The sequence below is a fragment of the Hippocampus comes genome, unplaced genomic scaffold (assembly GCF_001891065.2).
Source record: "Hippocampus comes isolate QL1 unplaced genomic scaffold, H_comes_QL1_v1.1 scaffold420, whole genome shotgun sequence".
In the NCBI taxonomy this organism is placed as follows: Eukaryota; Metazoa; Chordata; class Actinopteri; order Syngnathiformes; family Syngnathidae; genus Hippocampus; species Hippocampus comes.
The window spans coordinates 156,407-176,552 of record NW_017806163.1 but is presented as its reverse complement, the minus strand read 5'-3'; the positions used below and the strand labels follow the sequence as shown (position 1 = coordinate 176,552).

Sequence of the window (20,146 nt, the reverse complement as noted above, 5' to 3'; positions counted from 1 at the left end):
CATAGTAGATTTGACAGATGTAATATTAGCAGATAACATCTTAAATCTAATAAAGTCTTAATACACGATAGTTGGTTCAATAAACTACAGACGCTGTTTGGGATGTTGGGTCTCGCCTCACATGGCTGCTATATTTTGGTAACATTTCCTCTTAACATTACGTCACGTCCTGAAGCCGTCTCAACATCGAACCATTCTCTTTAGTGTTTGCCCTGTCTCTCCCATGTCTGCTTGTCCACCGCCCACGATTTGATTTAAAAATTACATAAATGAGCCCTTGAAACTGGCCATTTAGTAACTTAGACAACACCTAACCAGTGTGTCCTATTGAGCGGCTTCAAACCTGACAGGAGAACGCAAAGGTGAGGCTTTGTATTGTACAGACTTCTTCGAGGCTAATGTAGCAAAGCTAGCACTTTCATCGAATCTCTGATGGGGGAGAAAACGGAGAATACTCTCTTACCTGTGTGGGGGAAAAATGTCAGCTGATTTAGCTGTTGGGATGCTTGTTCATCCTTGCGTCGAAGCAATTGACTTGCGTTATAATGTGATAAATTCCACATTCGACAAAGGGTCTGAAGTGGTTACCTGCATTAGCAAAGGACGCTAGTTATCTCGGATGTGGTCTGTATGGAGAGCACCACTCACCTGGCGGCCTTATTTCTACACAGACTCAATATATATTTCTTGTCGTGTAATGCATGTTTGTGCAAGGACGTTTCAAATGCAATTAATCGAAATTGCATTTGAAAGGTTTTCTGGCGAGATCGCTGTGTAGCCCTCCTACTCAATTAGTTAAAATATAGCCGAAGTCAACAAATTTCTGTTCTATCACCCATGAAGGGTTTGTGTGTTAGTGTATAATTAATAGAGCTTTTCGGGAAACAAATTAGACTTGAACCCCTCCCATTTGTGCACCTCTGCTGAGAAAACAAGTAGGTCTTTGTTTGAGTGGAAACCTTTAAGTATGTGTGCGTCTAAACGATGGATGGCGTGACAATTTAAAACCACGTTGAATTCCAGTCGTTCTCCGTTCGTGTGAGTTCATATGTTGCACTACAATGGTGCAAAATCTATCAAGTGTTAAGATTCAAAAAGTCGACACAATTTAGTTGGGTTTTCTGGCTGTACACACATTTTAGTTGTTACTTGTGGCCATGCCACTTCAAGTACTGTTTATTGAAAATTCAATTTTCCAGCCCAAATGTCGTCCGCATTCTATGACATCTCATCTCCTTCATAATTGTCTTACGTCTCTCAGCTTCTTACAACGAAATACCCTCATATGTGGTCAAGGTTGACGCAGTTGTTTTATTCCCACGATTATTAACGATGCATATTCATTCCAGAGCTGCTATTGGCTACAACTCACGCCCTGTCGCTTACTTGGGCCAATTTCCAAGCTTTGCTCATTCATCTTTGCTGATTCTGACAAATGCCAGTAATCAGGCCCCCTCCGAACAGCCACACTCAATAATTTACAATACAGAGACAGAAAGAGTTGCGATTTGGGATTTTGTGTGTGTGTGTGTGTGTGTGTGTGTGTGTGTGTGTGTGTGTGTGTGTGTGTGTGTGTGTGTGTTTTGTTGTGGAGCCCTCAGAGACAGGGGTTTGGTAAAGGGGAGGGTAGTGTAATGTCTGTAACCGTATTGGCTGTTAGGGGCAGGCTTGATGATTGGCGGTTGTGACATGAGCAAAGATGAAACAGAACCTGCTCAAATTAGTCAGTCTGCGTTTGTACGTCTGCGAGTACCATGGCTGGGACGTAAGTTGAAGCGGATAGCAGGTCTGAAATGAATGTGCATTCTCTTACCGCTCGTGGGAATAAAGCAACTGAAGTGCATCCTTGACCACGTCCAATGGCGTCACACGAGCTTTGAAACATTTTTTCCCAGCATTAAATTGCACCAATCCATGCAGGTGATTCGTAGTGTTACAATACCAAAATTCAGACTCCCATGATATGTCTGCAAAAAGTACCTCTCAATACTAGTCTTGAAACCATACCACGGCCAAAACCTAAACATCAGTAAAAGCAGTGCAATAATAGCTGAGAAAAAACTTCACATTCTCTTTATTTTAATTAATTCAACTTATTACAGTATTAGGCTTTGCCATCTCTGTCGGCTTGCGACAGGCGTTCGGCCATACAGGCAAAATATTTCCAGATGACCCTGCTTGTGTCTGGAAGTTCGCCAGCAGTGAGAAAGTTTATAGACCTCGCTTGTTTATTTCTTCATCTTGCACACATGCTGAGGAAAAAGTGCTGCCGATTTCAGACACATATTTGGAGAGCACTGTTGCTGCACTTGTTCATTTATTTATTTTTAAAATGAGACCCTGTGATTCCATTCATGTTGTCTGTTTCCTAGCAGCAGTTAAAAGTCACTGCTCCTGACAAACTTGAATTCGGCAATTAAAATCGATGGTTGTACAGTTTTATCATATACTGTATTAAAAGTGTTATTAGGTTAAATGTTTTGGGAGCTTTCCTTGCAGTCCCAATAAGGTTTAAGGTTATATTTGTTTCAAGACTCTAATGCTCTTGTGCACCCTAATTTTACGCGAGAGGTTTCTACTGTGATCTTGTTTCTCATTTGTACAACAGTGCTCACCGATCCTCTTGTCTATCAACAGTTCCCCTATCATTGCTACACTGAAAAGTTTCCAATCAAAGCCCCCCCGCTGATAAACCCAGAACAGCAGGGATGTCCCAGCTCCAGTTCCACTGTCCGGCGAGTCCCATGCCCGCTGCCCCTGCCCCACGGCAACTGGGGCAGCCTCAGCTGAGGCCATCTTTCAGCATCCCCTGCGCTACGAGCACATTGGCGTCGGAGAGCGCCGGCCAGCCCGTCAGGAGCTCAGCTCTCCCTGCGGGCTCAGCCACTCCCTACAGTACCATCACAGGTGTGTTTGTTTGTTCGCCGTTTGCTCACAAAGCTGTACTTTTGTTTGAAGTGATCCATGAAATAAACACAATATTGATTGTGTGATTTTTGACATTTTAAAATTTGAAGTAATATTTTCCTTCACTTATTATTGAGGCATTTCGGAATATCCATCATGAAAAATCCAAATGGGAAAAAACATTGTATGCCAAGAAGCCTTTAATCCTCAACAATCTAAGGTCGAAGGTTAAATTCAATAGTTTTGTGGTATACTTCAACTCCCCTAAAACTCCAATTCAAGTATGCTTCGAAGATGGACAAATTCAAGAATATTTGACTTCAAATGTTCCACTGTGTTCGCTGCGTTACTATTAGTCCATTTCTGAAGTTTTTGTAAGATGCTGAATTTTTTGGGGGGATTTTCCAGTATCTAACATGGCAAACCCTAAAGAGAAGACCCCCATGTGTTTGGTGAATGAGTTAGCCCGTTTCAACAAGCTCCAACCTGAATATAAGCTACTGAGCGAGCAAGGACCGGCTCACTCCAAAGTATGTTGGGAGAATCTTTCACTTCATTTCTTGATTATTATCGTATGAAGGGAGAGCTTACGATGTACCTTGTCCCCATCAGATTTTCTCAGTGCGGCTCACCCTGGGAGATCAGCACTGGGATGCCGAGGGGACCAGCATCAAGAAGGCTCAGCATTCCGCCGCTACGTCTGCCCTGGCTGAGACTGTACTTCCAAAGCCCACCATCAGGACACCACGCAACATAGGCAAGAACTCAGGTCGGTGCCTCCCAGTACTCTCATGGCAGATAAATCGTTTGCTGTAATGCTCAGTCTTGCTTTTCTTGTATGTGGCAGATGGTATGATTCAAATCATGGAGTTGAACGCATTGTGCTCAAAACTTAGTAAAAAGCCCATATACAAACCCATCGACCAATACCCAATGAGACCGCCACACATGAGTTATGGTGTCCGTGTTGCGGGGCCCTATCAGCGCTCTATGCAACAGTAAGTTTGGCCCATTTTTAATTTTATTCGCCTGTCGATTATTGAATTTGTTTTTAAAAAAAATGCATCGTGAATTGTGCGTCCAGTTACTACTACCCATTTGCTCCCATGGGACCAATGATCTACCACATGGAACTTTCCATCGGAGGCCAGCAGTTTATCGGGAAGGGACGCACGCGGCAGCTCGCCAAGCAGGACGCCGCCATCAAGGCCCTGAAAGTGCTGCAGAGGGAGCCCATATTGCAGCAAATGTCAGAGGTGAGAGGCTTGCGCTCACCATTCCTGTTGACCAATTGAATCGATATTCATTGCTTTTTCTCTCTCTCTATCGCAGGTGAACGAAGAGCCTGAAGAAGAAAACCTCAACAAGTCAGAAATCAGTCAAGTGTTTGAAATTGCACTGAAGCGCAACCTGCCTGTAAATTTTGAGGTATCGCTCATTTTAACCGAAGGCTCATTAGAAACATGTTGGCTGGGCTTTTCCCAACTGTCGACATCACTGCGTTATCCAGGTGTTAAAAGAAGAAGGTCCGCCGCACATCAAGAGCTTCGTGGTGCGCGTTGCAGTGGGAGAGTTCACCGGAGAGGGCGAGGGGAAGAGTAAAAAGATCGCAAAGAGGTTGGCAGCTGCCGCTGTGCTCGGCGACTTGAAGAGGCTACCTCATATACCCAGCATGGAGAAGACGCTGCCACGCATCAAGAAGAAAACCAAATCTATTATTAAGGTACTCCTGAAATGTTGCACATTTAACAGTTCAAAAAGGACATTTGGGAAACTGATTTTTTTTTTTTTTTAAATAAATGCCTCCATTAACCATGGCCTAAATGTGGCAGATATCCTAAATCCACTAAATGGGAAACCTCTGCCAAGTAGTGTAGTTACTGTGTACTTGCATTGCTTCAAGGCTGTGACAACATTCTTCAAGATGAAAAAAAAAAGTGTTAAATGGAAATGAATCCAAGTCAGTCTCATGCGTGGTGCCCACAGCTGCAGACCAGCCCGGAATACGGCCAGGGAATGAATCCCATCAGCCGTCTGGCTCAGATCCAACAGGCCAAGAAGGAGAAGGAGCCTGAATACAGCATGGTGACGGAGAGAGGGCTGCCGCGGCGTCGGGAGTTCATCATGCAAGTGAGTCCACGGCAACCCAAGCACTTATCAGTCCTCCCCTATGAGGACTTTCCACACTGTACTCGGTCTGCTTGGTGTTTTCCATGGGGCACGTTGTGGGGACGGCAGTGTCTCAGTGCAAGCTCGTCTATATTTGGAAGTGGTGGCTTAGCAGCCGACCAGGAATTTGCCCGCTGGGTGTGAAGTGGACCCCATTTTATTTCTCATTTGTCCTGAAGTTACTCTGCCAACCCCCTTTCCTAATGATCGCTCTGTCCGGTGTCACACCAGCAGCGCTGCTCCAGAATTGAGCTTTTTTCAGTTCAAAGCCCGGCGCCACAATTGGGAAACACCCCTCATGAGCGACGTGACGTGACACGGTGCATTTTGGTTTCGCCGTTGTAGCACATAATGAATGGTTTTGTCGGCAGCGCGCTGCAGTCCGCTAAGTGCAGTGTGTAAAGGCCTTGAGTCGTTTAGCGTTTTTCAACATGTGCTGCCTGCATGCTTTTTGTTATAGGTGAGAGTGTGCGGCCAGTCTGCGGAGGGCATGGGGCCGAGCAAAAAAGTGGCCAAGAAGAACGCGGCAGAGAAGATGTTGGAGTTGCTGGGATATAAAGTGCCTCAGCCTCAGCCCCCTAAACCGGCACTTAAAACTGACGAGAGGGTATTTGTTTGACCTTTTTTAGAGTCATACAAATGCATGTGAACTTGTTTGAATGTTTAATCTTCCATCTCTGTTGCTTGCGGAATCCTCAGACCCCTGTGAAAAAGCCTGGTGATGGACGCAAGGTGACATTCTTTGAGCCCGGCTCTGTAGAGGATGTGCCCCTGGGTGAGCGCTCATGGTTGGAATGTACAAATTGTTACTCCCTTCCTGTTTTAATTTAATCACATCCTCCGACATAATCTCGCAGGTTACAAGGAGGAGGAGTTCCGCCTGCCTTACTTGAGCCACCAGCAGCTTCCCGCGGGCATCCTTCCCATGGTGCCCGAAGTGGCTCAAGCGGTCGGTGCCTGCCAAGGACCACATACCAAGGACTATGCCCGGGCAACACCAAACCCAGGCAAGGCCACCGTCACTGCCGTGATTGCCAACGAACTGCTGTACGCCGGCACGTCCCACACGGCTGAGGCCATCCTCAAGAATAAAAGTATCCAGACGCCCCACGGTCCCCTCACCAGGCCCTCTGAACAGCTGGCTTACCTTGCGTCTGTGCAGGGCCTGCAGGTAGCCGTCTTCTTCACCACCTTCAACCACTCAGTCAGCTCAGCATTGTGTGATTAGCAGTAAGTGCGTTCATTTTCTGCTTGCAGGTGGAATATAAAGATTTCCCCAAAAATAATAAGAATGAGTTTGTATCGCTGATTAACTGTTCCTCCCAGCCACCGCTCATCAGCCATGGAATGGGAAAAGATGTAGAATCCTGTCATGATGTGGTAGGACAATCGCTGCATGATCTCATTTCTATTTCTTAACCATACTCAAACATTCACCATCATAAGGCTTTCATTTATTGTACACACAACGTTTAAGTAAACATTAGCACTCACAAGTGGAAGGAGAATTTAATTATCGTATTATAAAATTAACCTTAAGCAAAACTTGACTGGAGCTTGACAGACACATATCTCTACTGCTGTACATCATTGGCAAAAATAAAAATAAATAAGCGACCATTTTTTAAAATATAGATTTTTATAGTATACTTTCTGTAATACCTTTCCACGTGGGAAAGGAGAGCCAAATTCGTCTTGCACTCTTCAACCATTTTCAACACTTCTTTGAAAGAGGTTACATATTAACCAAGGAAAGTGGTGCTTTTAATTCTGCTTTGGCTTTACGTATTGCATTACAGTCTTCTTATGCTATTAACAACATACGTTATTTATAACAAGGTTCATTCCGGCACACAATATTGTTCAAAGGGTCGAGATGCTCGGGCCACCCTCATGCTGAACCTGCTGTCAGCTGCAGCTCACGACCCAGATACTCGCATGCCGACTTCACACATTATTCCACCAGGCCCCGCCTCTTAAAGTCATAGGCACGGCAATCTTGACAATGTCTTTTAAAAACTTTATTCAATAAGTTTCAGTATGTTGAAATCGTCGGGCATGGGTAAAACTGAGCAAAAAAAAAAAAAAAGTTCTTTGTTTTGTAGACATTCAGTTATCATGGGTGGGTCTCGAGCATATCCCTCGTAATAAACTTATCAACTTAACGTAGCGTCATCCTAGCTTTTCAGTGTCGCAAGAAATTTCGTTTGTGGTTCTTTGGTTATCAGCATTTTTTTCTTCTTCGCTCATTGTTCAACAAAAGCTCTGAAAAAAAAGACACAAATGATTCTTTTTCACCCCTACAGGCTGCACTTAATATATTGAAACTGCTGTCAGAGTACGACCAACTGTTAAATGAGCGGACAGGAAACGGAACAGTCTCTGGGTAAGCCGTCAATTTTTTTTTTTTTAGAAGACTTTCAGATTTTCAACATGGCCATGGAAACAACTTTTGCCGTTTTCATTAACTTGGACTTGTTTCCGACAGATGTGTGAAACAGGAGGTCGAGGGCGAGCTGCACCCCAAACCGGCTAACTCAAGCACACTGGCCCCGCCCCTGGACGGCAGCGTTTAGACCATCAGGTTGGCTAGACTGTAAAAGCACTCGAGAAAACTTGAAGACACTGCGTTCCAAGTCGCTGCAGGACATTTTTGGCGGCTGCCAGTCATGTTCACCGTTGCACCGTGTTCACAGTTAAACAAGATTGAACTGAACATTTTGGTTTTGCTCTCCTTGATGTTGTTTAATTGTACATTCTTTTGTTGCTCACAAGTGGGAGTAGCTGCATCCTGACCAGTGATTTGGGGCTCCAGTTGAAAATACAAACTGTGAATTATGTCCTGCTAACCATTGTTTTTAAGTATTATGTTTTATTACTTCCTTTAGGTTATTCATAAAAAAACGAGAAGCCCATTTTTTTTTTCACCTTTGTTTAGGGTGCAGCTTTCTGCAGTGCTCTCGCTCAAAAACCACCAGTGACGTGTTACCGACATTCGCCATGCAGGGCCAGGAAGAAAGAGTGTGTTACTTTAAATGTAGCGTGTGATGTAACGTGATGTTGTCTCCACTGTGCGTGGCAGAGCAGTCTTAACTCCCTTTCTCTCCTTTATGTCGGCCTCCCGTCTCTTTCTGCTCCTTATGGAAATAAACCTGTGTGTTCATGCGCACAAAACAAAAATCTGGTCAGTGGCTGTTGGACTCAAAAAAAAGTTTCCCTTTTTCTTTTTTTGTCCTTCATCAAAAAAAAAAAAAAAAAAAACGGCTTATATGATGTACTTATGTACTAGCGTAATTTTGGGAGGGAGTGTCCCCACACAAAAAGACTCACCGTGTGCTTGCTTCTCATACAGTCAGTGAGGAGTAGTCAAGATCCATCCATCCATCCATTTTCTGGTCCGCTTTATCCTCACAAGGGTCACGTGCTGGAGCCTGTCTTGGGGCAGTTTTCGGGGGACACCCTGAACCGGTTGCGAGCCAATCAAAGGACACACAGAGACGAAAAACCATCCACACTCACACCTAGGGACAATTTTGAGTGTTCAATCAGCCTACCATGCATGTTTTTGGAATGTGGGAGGAAACCGGAGTACCTGGAGAAAACTCACACAGGCACGGGGAGAACATGCAAACTCCACACTGGAAGGCAGGAGCCGGAAGCGAACCCGGTACCTCTGCACTGTCAGGTTGACGTGCTAACCATTGGTTCATCGGGCTGCTGAGGAGTCAAGATGATTACTTAAGAAAAAAAAAAAGCTTATCTGATAACAACCTTGTGTATGATACAAGATAATCTACAGATCCGTTTCACGTCACAATCTGTTTCTGTGGCCCATGAAAATGATCAACACCATTTTTCTTTTCAGTTTAGATCCTTTTTTCCCTCCTTTTAATATCACACTTGGTGCCTACAAATACACCGTGGGATTGGGGTGGCACAACTCATTTGGCATTGACTCCATGAGTGTGCCATGAGAGATCAGTTGTGCCAGATTGTCAGTGGTGAAAATTGACTCGGAAAACACAAAGTTTGACAGTGTAGCTCACTTCTTTAATTGCATGAACACATACAACGCAGCATTTACAGAATTGCATCATTTCATGAATGTTTTTGTTTGATTCGAGATAACTGCAGAGCTGATAACTACTTGACTGAGTCGTCATCTCGCCTTCTGCGTTTGTTCTACTGTCGTGACCTTCAGTATGTGAGTGAATCCTGGCACTAGCCCAGTTATCCTGTTGCAGCTGACCTTTTTGTCTGAAATGTATTCTGTTATTAACATTCAAAGATTGAAAACTTATGCAAACGGGTGGACACCGTTTAACATTTGTTTCTTCTTGGCCTCAATGAAGGGATACATGCACTTGTCGGAGCCCATGAAACGATACGAAACCACGTTGGATTCCCATGGCAGTAACCTGAAAGACAGACCAAAAAAAAAAAAATGTATCAGCAGGTTTCGGTTGCTGTGAGTGGGACGAGACGCGGTACTGACGCTCTGCACAGGACAGGCAGGTAGGTGAGACGTGGAATGCACACTAGGGGTTGGTCTATGAGGATGGCGTTCATGGCCTGCTCCACGCAGTACTGAGGCTCGAGAGGGGGCAGGACGAGCTCCATTTCCTCTCTGTTGGTCGAAACAGAATTTTATAGGGTGAAATCAGACAGAATAGGAATACAGAACATTGCAGATTTTTTTAACAATTTTTTTTTTCCCCTTCCCCAATTTATTTTTCATCAATGCATTTAAAAATAATTTGGGTATACTGTACCTCTATAGCCTGTATGTAGGTAAATACATTATAGGAATCAAATACACTTGGTGCCTTGCGATGCAAGTTTAATTCCGACAGTCACACTGTCAAAACTCAAACCCTCTTATCTCAAATCATCTTCCCCGTTGGAATGAATGGAAATCAATCTGCTTCAAAAGCAATGTTGTTTTTTTTTTTTTCTGTTTTTGATATAGGAAATCAAAACGGCATAGTCTACATTATTATTTTTTATGCCAGTCCAGACCTGGTCGCAGGGCTGAACAATTCATCAAATTAAAATCAACATTGCAATGTAGTTGCATGCACTTTTCAAATCACAAGGGCTTCAATTTGGCAAATAAAAAAAAACTTTATTTTGGTTGGTTGGTTGGCTTTATTTTTATGTATATTTATTTATGTTTATTTTATTCATTTATTTATTAGTATTAGTAGTATGTTGATAAGTACAGTGCTGAAGTGCTTTAAGTGCAGTCCACGTGTTTCCGTATCGTTTCATGAATAGTTGAAGTGATTTATTTGCATTATTGTTGTTGTGAATTTTTGTGAAATTTTCATTGTGAATGCTTAAACGACTGCAAGTCAGTGTTAAGTTAACGTCGCTCATTGAAGTAGGTAACTCTTTCATATTGATTCATGCTCCATTTGCCTTTACTTTCATGTAAGCCTAACCTACAAGCTCAAAACATTTATGTGTAACGAATTCAACATTGTTTTATTGTAATATAGATCAATTTGTTCATTTATATTCAATCGCAATATGAGGGGGGAAAAATCGCAATTGGATCAGTTTTCAAAATCCTTCAGCCCTACTATAAGTCGAGTCAGTCGGATCTCAAGGCACCACTTGAAGTGATATGGAATTAACATTGACACACCTTATCTTGCAGCCCTCAAACATGCCCGTGTCCACGATGTAAGGGCACACCAGAGTGGTCTTCACGCCCTCCACTTCCTCAGCCAGCAGCTCGTGAGCAAGAGACTCATGGAAACCCACAGCGGCAAACTTACTGGCGCAGTAGTCCTGTCTCAGATGAGTAAACACATCCGTTTGGGACAAATGGGGTTAAAACAACTCAGGTTGTTCATTTGTGATACATCTTGAAACTGTGTTGCGGGTCATTCTCCAGCCTTGATTCACCTCGACACAGCCTGTGCTGAAGAGGCCCAGCACGCTGGCGATAGTCACGATGTGGCCGTGATCTTGGGCCTTCATCTGAGGCAGGAAGGCCTTCACTGTCTGGCAAACACACACACACACACACACACACACACACACACACACACACACAAACGCACGTGGAGTGACGTAGGCATTCAAAGGCACAGGGTGATAGAAAGGTATGTATTAATGTTCCAGTGTGATTGAACTGAATGTCGCTCAACGTGAAGGACGCTTTTGTTGCATGAGCGGCTTCGCATTAAGAGGATTGTCAGCAATGCTGTGAAAAGGGGGATCGTGTTAGTGTGCTTTATTTTTAGCAACAATAACCCTGCTGTGTGCCAGTAGCTGAGGGTGAAAATGCATTTTGCAATTCAAGTTCTTTTTCTGTGTTAACCCCCGCCCCCCAAAAAATAATTAAATACCATCAGTTGCTTGCCTGATATTTTCATGATTGGGTCATACGTGCATGGAAGCAAGAAAAAATTATTTCATTTGATGGCTAACTCTCTGTCAAGTACAAGAGCAATAGTTTTCCGTAGGCCTTCCTTCCTAATTTAGTGTCGGTGGACCAGCCTGGACACAGCATCAATGATATCGGTACTGTTGAACACACATTTATGACTATTTATTTCGATAAACCACCAAGGCTTAAAAGTAAATTACATTTGTGAACTATAGGTGGAGTCCCAAAGCTTTTAAAAGAAAGAGTTACTTTCATCATGGGAGAACAAGAAGCTGTATGAATAGTAAAACAAATATATGTATACCGGCAATATATATTAAATATTGCAGGACCTAAATACAGTACATGCAATAAATGTGCAGCTACTCTCTTGTGGGTCTGGGTCTGTTAATGTCGTCTCTATTGACTCACCGTATTTGGAAAAACAAGCCACAAAAAATAAAAATCATCGGAGTGATGGTTCGTATCTGGTAAAAGTCGAAATTTGGGATCACTTGTATTTCAAGGCACCATTGTCGGTGTTTTCATTGAAGGTGACGTTGATTTTTTTGGACTTAATGTCAAGATTTGTTTTCCATATAGCAAATACGACGTAAAGTTTTATTCTTGACTAAAGCAAAAGATTGCCTCACCCAGAAGAGTGCGAGACAGTTGACCCCAATGGTCTTCTCGATGAGCTCATCTGGACAATCCAGCACTCGTTGGCCAGCCACCACACCGGCGTTGTTCACCAGCATGGTGACATCGCGGCCCAGATCTTTCCTCACCACATCGGCGTAGCGATACACTTCCTCTCTTTTGGTGACATCCAACGTGTAGGCGTGCGCCTTGCCCCCCAAGTCGCGCACCAGCTTGGCCGTGCGCTCGTTGGCCGCGCCGTCCACGTCCCACAGCACCACCTCGGCGCCTCGCTTAGTAAACTCCTGGGCGAAGAGACGACCCAGGCCTCCTCCCGAGCCGGTGATCAGCACCAGCTCGCCATCGATGGGCTTGATGCGCGGCCGCAGCACGGCCCTCACGGTGTTGCGTAGGATGAAGTAAATCATATCCAGCAGCATCATCTGCAGGTCCATGAGGAATATCATGGTTACTCGGCTTGACCCTCGCTGACGTTCACAAACGGCTGCGTGAGAACCTGCAGACGGCCAAGCTGCTGTTTGAAGCCGTCTGTGGCCCTCGGCCTCCATCCCGCTGGCTTTAAACACCCTCCTCCCGGATTAGAAGAAATACTTTGAGCTCCTCAATGCCGCTGCTCTAAAATGTATGCATTTGCACCAGCGCCGAGGAAAATCACTCAGAAGGGCATTCAATGTAGGTCTTTGTAAGGAGAGGTCACAGCTTTAAACATGTGCACGTGCGACACAAACAGTACTTAACAATAACCAGACAGTTTATTCAGTAGCCCACATACCAGTCAGAACAGAAAATCCGCCTTTAGACAGAACACAACGAAGCAGCAGATAATTACAGAATTTCTGCAACTCGGGGCCAGGGCAGGGGGAATTTATTCCAAATTTAATGTGACACACTGAATCCTCTCCTACTTGTGGCTTGCTATTCTCAAATTCAACTTTTCATATTTTGTTTTTGTGACACCTAACGAGAAAAAAAAAATGCCGCGTTGTAACCCATATTTTGAAGTGATACATCCTTACTGGAGGACTAAGCTCTTTGTATGTCGGGAGGGAGGTAACTTTTGCCAGGGTAGATAACGGAGAGTTTTTCCCGCTTGTTTGTTTTTGCTGTGCTGAGTGGCTATTAAAGAGCGCAAGCGTGTATACGCCGTGCATTTTAAGGGTCGAGTTGTAACGTCAGTTTGAAATGGTTTTATTCAGGTGTTTTGCGATCACAGTTTGTCATAGTCTGTTCGCATTTAACCCTTTCATGCACCCTGTAACCTGTTAACATGGTAAGCTGTCCACCATTGTAACCGCTGTCCCTGAGCGGGTTAAACGTTCAATATAGTCAATGATAAATTGCAAAGATGGGACACTAACTCTTTTTTTCTTTTTATGGGAGCATAGCAGTCCAGATTAATGATTTGTATTTGGTTCCTTCACATCATCCAAAATATCACGAGCCACCGATTGAGCGCTAAAACCAAAAATGCTCCACATGAGAATGTTAAGTTTAACTCCAACCTCATATTATATCGTTTTGTTTTGGGGGGTTTTTGCAATGAATTATAACATTCGAGTTTGGTGTGTGAAACTGCCACGTTTTATTGGCAGTTTGAGAGCATAAGCAGATTATGTTATTCAAGCGTAAACCTTTGTGGTATTACATCTCAAGAAGGATTTTTCTTTTTTCTCCCAACACTGGCGCCCTTGTTTTATCTGCAGCGTTTGGCATGTGAGCCATGCACATATGCATTCGTACCAATGAGTATTTATTTAGTCGTCATAAAGATCGTCACACTATTTACCAAATGGTGTACTGTAGGTTTTTTTTTTTTTCCTTTTGATATAAATGGAGGCTGTCTCCCAGAAAATGTACTCTCAGGATTTTGTCTTCGATTAGCCAACAGGTTAAATTTCCGAAAATGACATTGGATTGAAGATAATTTATGGAATAAAATAAAATGGTCCAAGCAAAAAATATACACAGATGGGCAGTCAGAGTGAGTAACTTTTTGGGGTGACATCCTGTATAATAACTAATGTATATATTTTGAATATTTTTGTCATTGAAAACTATCAACATGCGTTTATAATCATGTTGATCCAACATCTAGCCTGTTACATTCAACAATCAAGCCTCACTTATTCAAATTGGAATATGAAATGCCAGAATTTGAATGTATTGAATAACTAGCTGACGTATTATTTTTAATTTGAACTACAAAGTATAAATGGAAAATGTTTTAATGACCGCACTCTCTTTTACAAAAACATAATAGGAGTGCAAGCATAGCATATGAATAGTCCTGAGAGATTTCTTCTCGTCTCTTATGTGCCCTTCATACTCATTTCAGTTTGGCCTTCACTGTCCACACTGTTGGTATTTTTCTATGTACAAATTCAAACTACAGGCGTTTCATTAATCTGCCCTTTTCGCACACTTCAGGCTCACACATGGCGAGCAGATCCGTCGAGAGGCCACCGACAATTCCCATCAGTTTCAAGCAAACGCACAGAGGCTTTAAGATATGCTGTTGCCATGGAGACTGTGACCCCGTGAACCACTGGGCACTCCGATGGCAGCTTGTTGCCTTAACTTACATTTTTTTTTTTTTTTAATTGAATATCATTGTTTTATATCTTTCTGCCATGTCTTCTAATTTCTGTGCTAAGCAGGCTGTATGCTTTTTGTATAATGCATACACCGGACAGAATCCTCACGTCTCAAGAAAAAAAAATAGCTTTTTCAAGAAACAAACAAAATACAAAAGAAAAAGGGCATGCTTCTTGAGTGATTAATCCTGCATCATCAAAGAAAGCAAATCGCTTTCAACACTTTTGATCAGTCAACGATTTGTTGAATAATAATGTGAACTCCACCATTTGGCTTCTGTTATATTAGCAAATAAAGCTCACCCAATTCCTACACGGGAGAAAGGCAAAGATAAGAAAAACATTTCGGCATGAAAAACAACATAGGCTACTACGCCAATGGCCATAGTTCATGTAGTCCGGTGCAATATCAAATTGACCTTTTCTTCTTTTGTCATTATTGCTAGAGAAGATTGTCCCGTAATGACGTGGTTATTTCAATGTCCATTGTGAGGCCCGGTATTGCAGGATATGTTCATAATTAATCTTATCATCATGGATTCCCTGTAGACAGTCCCAGCTCTTATTACCACCGGTGGCTATGGCAACACCAGGAAGAAGCGACACATCCCCGATGGCAACAACACGATTGGGTAACACATCCAGACGGTGCATGCAAATCGATGACCTTTTCCAACCTTTAAAATCTTCCCGCAGAAGCCTGGCTCAGAACGCTTTTGTGTGTGAATTGTTTGAGGTATTGTGTGCAGTTTGAACAAAGTTCCATGACCAAGGGATGTCAGGCCGGCGCAGACGCTGGATGCGGCACCCGAGGGAGGGTCACCGGGTGTGCTTCGACCGGGAATAGGGACGTGCCGAAAGGAGAAGAAGAAGATTGCGTGCAGTTTGAACAAAGTTCCATGACCAAGGGATATCAGGCCGGCGCAGTCGCTGGATGCGGCACCCAAGGGAGGGTCACCGGGCGTGCTTCGACCGGCGGCCGCCTGCTCTCGTCGCCAGACACGAGCACTGTGCTGGAGATGGAGGGGAGGAGCAGTGAGGACAACGGGTAAGTCAGTAAAGTGGTCCAAATGAGTATTTCAGTGCCGTGAAAAAATATTTGCCCACTTTCGGATTTCTGTGTTCTTTGTGTATTTATGACACACAAAGGTTTCGGTTCATCAAACCAATTTTAATATCACATAGAGAACACCCGAGGAAATGCAAAATACAGTTTTCAAAAGTCAATTGAATTTATTTAGACGCAAAAAAAAAGAAATCCGACGCCCCCTGAACCTACGAATGGGTTGTGCCACCTTTGGCAGCAATAACTGAAATCAAGCGCTTCCGATAATTGGTGGTAAGTCATTCACATCGCTGTCGAGCAATTTTGGCCCACTCTTCTTCGCAGAAACTCTTCAACTCTTTCATATTGGAGGGTTTTCGAGCATGAACTGCCCGTTTAAGATCATTGGATTCAAATCCGGACTTTAACTTGGCCACTCCAAAACCATAATTTTTTTTTTTTTTAGTTTTTCTTTTAGCCATTCAGAGGTGGACTTGCTGGTGTGATTCGGATCGTTATCCTGCTGCATGATACAAGAGCGCTTGCTTTAGAGGGCGCAAACTGATTGTCGGACGTTCTCCTTCAGGAATTTCTGACAGACAGAAGAATTCATTGTCCCATCAATCACAGCTAGTTGTCCTGGTCCTGAGTTAGCAAAGCACCCACAGACCATCACACTGCCACTGCCATTCTTCACTGGTGGCATAATGTTCTTTTTATCAAATGCTGTGCCATTTTTACCCCTGATGTAATTGGCCGCACATCTTCCAAAAATGTAAGTTTTTGACTCATTAGTCCACAGAATATTTTTACCAAAAGTCGTGAAGATCATCAAGATGTCTTTTGGCAAATGGGAGACGAGCCTTTTGTGGTCTTTTTGGACAGCAGTGGTTTTTGCCTGGGAAATCTCCCATGGATGCTGTTTTTGGCCCGTGTCTTTCTTCTGGTAGAGTCATTGAACGCTGACCTGAACTGGAATTAACTGGAGGCTGGAATTCTTTTGCAACCTCCTGGATGAGCCATCGCTGCAATGTTATGAGAAAAAAAATGTATTGGCACGGTAATTAAATGTGAATACTTTTGAGAATATAATCTGAGGGTAAAATCATCGGCGAACGTAAAAATTCCCACACAGGCAACAGTCTCTCTCGAGGGAGCAGCATTTGATAAATTTTTGTATTATCATTCAGTATTTGACTCCTGGTATTTTCTGCTATATTAGGTATTAACTTCTAGCCAAGAATTCAGACGATTTCCGTTCGTGAAGTTCTTTCTCTGAGACAAATCAAGCTTTGACATGAAACTGCTCGTGGCTCTCAACAAGGCATGTCTACCACTAGATGGCCACATTGGTTAGTACACTGGATGCCAAGATGAAGCGCCTCACGCCTCTGTCCCCATGCAGGAGGAAAGCTTCTCTGGTGGCAGGCTGTGGGAAACCCCCAATGGAAGGCAGTGTGGGGAGGATGAAGGCCTGTTCTTAGTCCACCTTACCTCAGCTGCCTGTTCGTATGACCTTCTCCTGCTCCTCCTCCTCCTCCTCGGTCGATCCACATGAATCCGCAAGTATAAATTTTTTATTTGGTTTGCGTTATTGTGTTATTGATTGGCATTCTATATATAAATTGTTCCAAAAATCACTATGCACTTTCTTTTTTTTATATTTCCTTACCATCATTCGGACTGATGTGAGGTCATCAGCATTTGAAAGCTGGTGTGACTTTTAGGACACTTTTTATAACAAACAAAAGAATAATTAAAGTCATCCATTCTTAATCAAAATGTAAAGTGATTTGCTTTATTTCATTTGGAGTCATCCAAGGGGGGGAAACGTCACTTTTCTTAAGGAATAGAAACATCTCAGGACATAGAGACACTGTTTTTTGTTTTTGTTTTTTTCCTTACAAGACAATGACATGGATGGCTCCATGTGAGTCACAAGCAGCCGCAACGCCAAAAAGTTACAACATGCACCAAACGATAGAACATTTATACAGAAACGACAGCATAGAAAGTCAACAGGTAGAAATGTTTTTGTTTGTTTGTGCGTTTTGTACAAAACGGACCAAGCTGGGGACCCCATAAACAACATTGTAGAAGAGCTTTCCCTATAATCTTTTTGTCTATTTCCCTGGTGTACTTTACAAAGACCGATGGCTTAGGCAAGGTTGGGGTCAATTCCACTGAGAGCTTCAAATATAAAAAAATATAGAGAGATTTTTTTTTTTTTTTTTGTAATTTGTTCTAGTTGGTCATTGGCCTCATACTCCTATACTGCTTTTCTTTTATTGTCTTCCCCTCTATAAACATGCCCTGAATGGACCCCAACCCTGTGATACAGCGATAGAGGGGCTGTAGAATGCAATGGCAATACAGCAAACACCTGCATCCCTTTAAGTCTTGCAGCTAAGTCAGAATCTTAAAAAAAAAAAAAAAAAAAAGTACATTTTCGAGATACCGGGAGAATCTGTGCTCTTCATTTTTGCTGTAAAATGTCCAAAAAAAAAAAAAAAGTCACTTGGTTGTGTTATCTGATTTGGAGTTCACCCAAGGGGCGACATTTTGAGGCTACAAATGGTGTGCTCAGTTACCAGCATACTTTCTCTTTTTCCTTTATCCATTTTATTTGTATGGCCTAAAAAGTGTTTCGCATACAAAATACATTATGACTTTCCTAATGCTTCCGTCGTTCGGCGAGGACCACCCAGGTAAGCTGTTATAGTATGGCCGAATACAGAAAAATATCTCTAAAAGTGTCAGAATTTAAAAAAAAAAAAAAAAAAAAATTAAAAAATCATATCACAGTATCACAGTCTAGGTATCTATTTTTTTTTCCACCCATCAATACTGTTGTCACGAATGACCAGGATAAAAACTTTAAGATTGTGTCCCAAAATGCACTGTTGAAAACCTAATAAATAAAATTCAAACAAACAAACAAATAAACAAATAGAATAACTACAATGAATAAATTAAAACAAATAGACTACATCTTTTAAGGGGTCCTTGAAATGTGCTCCAGCGAATGCATCATTTGGAACAAAAATCTGCCCAAACCCAAATACAGGGTTTCTCGAACACAAATCTGCCTCATGTATGCAGTCTGTTGCACTCCTGTTATCAAAAAATACAGACAGTAAATAGTGCTCAACGTTTTGTTTGGTTACCCTCCTAAAATCGTGTCAGCAAACATTGCCCGTCAATATTGTGTGTTGTGTTTCAAACCTCGACTGTGGTGTTTCCTGTCAAGTCATGAAATATTGATTGTCATCATAGTTGAAATATTTCAGCCAAAATGCTCCCCCACAGCCTTTTTTTTTTAAATTTGAAAGCCCAAATGACTGGACAGTTAATGCGTGATGACAGCTGTTTACTGACCTTAAATTAAGGAATATATATTTATTTTCCTTCCCTGTTTTATTGTTTGATATTGATGATGACGTCGCTCCGAACTGGCAATCAGCGGGTTATTAGTGACCTCATAATGTGTGACATATGTACGTCAAGGGGATTTATTTGGCAGAGTTCGACGACGGCGATGAAATGTTCGGCATACACTGGCCTTCCGTTTTCCCAATTGTGTTTCTCAAGCAAAATGCAATTAAAGGTCCATTCAGCACCGTTGAGCTGAATGTTGAGAGGACAGCGCCACTGGAAGTCAATTGGAAATGTTTCTTGTCCTATATTTTTTCCTCACTTTTGTACAATTACCACTTCATCAAAAGTTGTTGGAATAATTCATAAGGCAAAAAGAAAGGCCGGTCTTCATAAAATAACTACACTTAAATAAGTGGGTAGAAGTCTTATTTCAAATCACTGTACATTATTTCAGATATTCCCTATGCAAGATATGGTAATTTTATTTTAGTTTTTTAAGATTATTTTTTAGTTTGTTTGTTTTTTGACCAGTGAGACGTACGTATGTTATTTTTGTTGTTTTTGTTTTGAATGGGATCAATCGAAAAGTTGCAAGAAAGTGGCAAAAGACTGACATATTTTTAGCTATTAATTGTTGATTGATTGATTGACAAAAATTCCAAGTCTAAAATGATTCACACACTTGATCAATACATGTCTAACCAATGTCGTAAATATCTCGCATATTGGAATGATTTAGCTCAAGGGGTCCGTTTGACGCGTGTGTCTGGAAAGACAAAATTGCTTAAATGATCTTTTGCGTTCTATGAATTATTTTGGATAGTCATCTATGTAAAGACACTGATCGTGTGAATAATTTCTCACAATAATTGTTATAAAGGATTTGACAAAGTAGGAAAAACACGAAACATTACAGACACAGACATGAACCAATTAATAACACCGCCTTATTTTCTTCACTTTGTTGTTCATTTTAATGAACTGGCCTAATAATTGTATGTGAATATATATATA

General features: G+C 42.3%; 2 protein-coding genes and 2 long non-coding RNA genes across 5 annotated transcripts; 3 read left to right on the top strand and 1 right to left on the bottom strand.

The window, feature by feature from the left end:
• Positions 1–177: 177 nt before the first annotated feature.
• On the top strand, positions 178–8,256 carry stau1 (staufen double-stranded RNA binding protein 1). Of its 2 annotated transcripts, none has more exons than XM_019895788.1 (15): positions 178–362; positions 2,638–2,907; positions 3,316–3,437; positions 3,520–3,664; positions 3,755–3,905; positions 3,992–4,163; positions 4,240–4,335; positions 4,418–4,630; positions 4,894–5,037; positions 5,537–5,683; positions 5,776–5,851; positions 5,934–6,247; positions 6,334–6,456; positions 7,383–7,462; positions 7,565–8,256. In XM_019895788.1, the coding sequence occupies exons 2-15, from the start codon at positions 2,709–2,711 to the stop codon at positions 7,650–7,652; spliced, it is 2,070 nt and encodes a 689-aa protein (XP_019751347.1). In that variant the 5' UTR covers positions 178–362; positions 2,638–2,708; the 3' UTR covers positions 7,653–8,256. The 2 variants fall into 2 exon arrangements, with proteins under 2 accessions (XP_019751347.1, XP_019751346.1); XM_019895787.1 differs by having other exon boundaries at positions 3,520–3,676.
• A 939-nt stretch (positions 8,257–9,195) lies between these two features.
• LOC109531430 (uncharacterized) lies at positions 9,196–9,521 on the top strand. Its single transcript, XR_002171179.1, has 2 exons — positions 9,196–9,280; positions 9,429–9,521. It is a non-coding gene; the product is annotated as an uncharacterized LOC109531430 (long non-coding RNA).
• rdh20 (retinol dehydrogenase 20) lies at positions 9,271–13,551 on the bottom strand. Its single transcript, XM_019895715.1, has 5 exons — positions 12,109–13,551; positions 10,990–11,088; positions 10,727–10,872; positions 9,572–9,703; positions 9,271–9,494 (listed from the first exon to the last, which is right to left on the bottom strand). Exons 1-5 carry the CDS (start codon positions 12,661–12,663, stop codon positions 9,374–9,376), a joined length of 1,053 nt encoding a protein of 350 aa, XP_019751274.1. The 5' UTR covers positions 12,664–13,551; the 3' UTR covers positions 9,271–9,373.
• Positions 13,552–15,603: 2,052 nt separating this feature from the next.
• LOC109531432 (uncharacterized) lies at positions 15,604–18,106 on the top strand. Its single transcript, XR_002171180.1, has 2 exons — positions 15,604–15,757; positions 17,160–18,106. It is a non-coding gene; the product is annotated as an uncharacterized LOC109531432 (long non-coding RNA).
• Positions 18,107–20,146: the final 2,040 nt, after the last annotated feature.

Bases quoted from the DNA above. Each gene is read 5' to 3' on its own strand.
- rdh20 (XM_019895715.1), bottom strand. From the start codon at position 12,663: ATGGAGGCCGAGGGCCACAGACGGCTTCAAACAGCAGCTTGGCCGTCT. The intron at 9,704-10,726 runs GTGTGTCAATGT...TTCGACCAACAG, and splicing joins TTTGAGGGCTGCAAGATAAG to AGAGGAAATGGAGCTCGTCC. The intron at 9,495-9,571 runs GTCAGTACCGCG...TCTGTCTTTCAG, and splicing joins CTGCCTGTCCTGTGCAGAGC to GTTACTGCCATGGGAATCCA.
- stau1 (XM_019895787.1), top strand. From the start codon at position 2,709: ATGTCCCAGCTCCAGTTCCACTGTCCGGCGAGTCCCATGCCCGCTGCC. The intron at 5,038-5,536 runs GTGAGTCCACGG...TTTTTGTTATAG, and splicing joins GTCGGGAGTTCATCATGCAA to GTGAGAGTGTGCGGCCAGTC. The intron at 5,684-5,775 runs GTATTTGTTTGA...CGGAATCCTCAG, and splicing joins CACTTAAAACTGACGAGAGG to ACCCCTGTGAAAAAGCCTGG.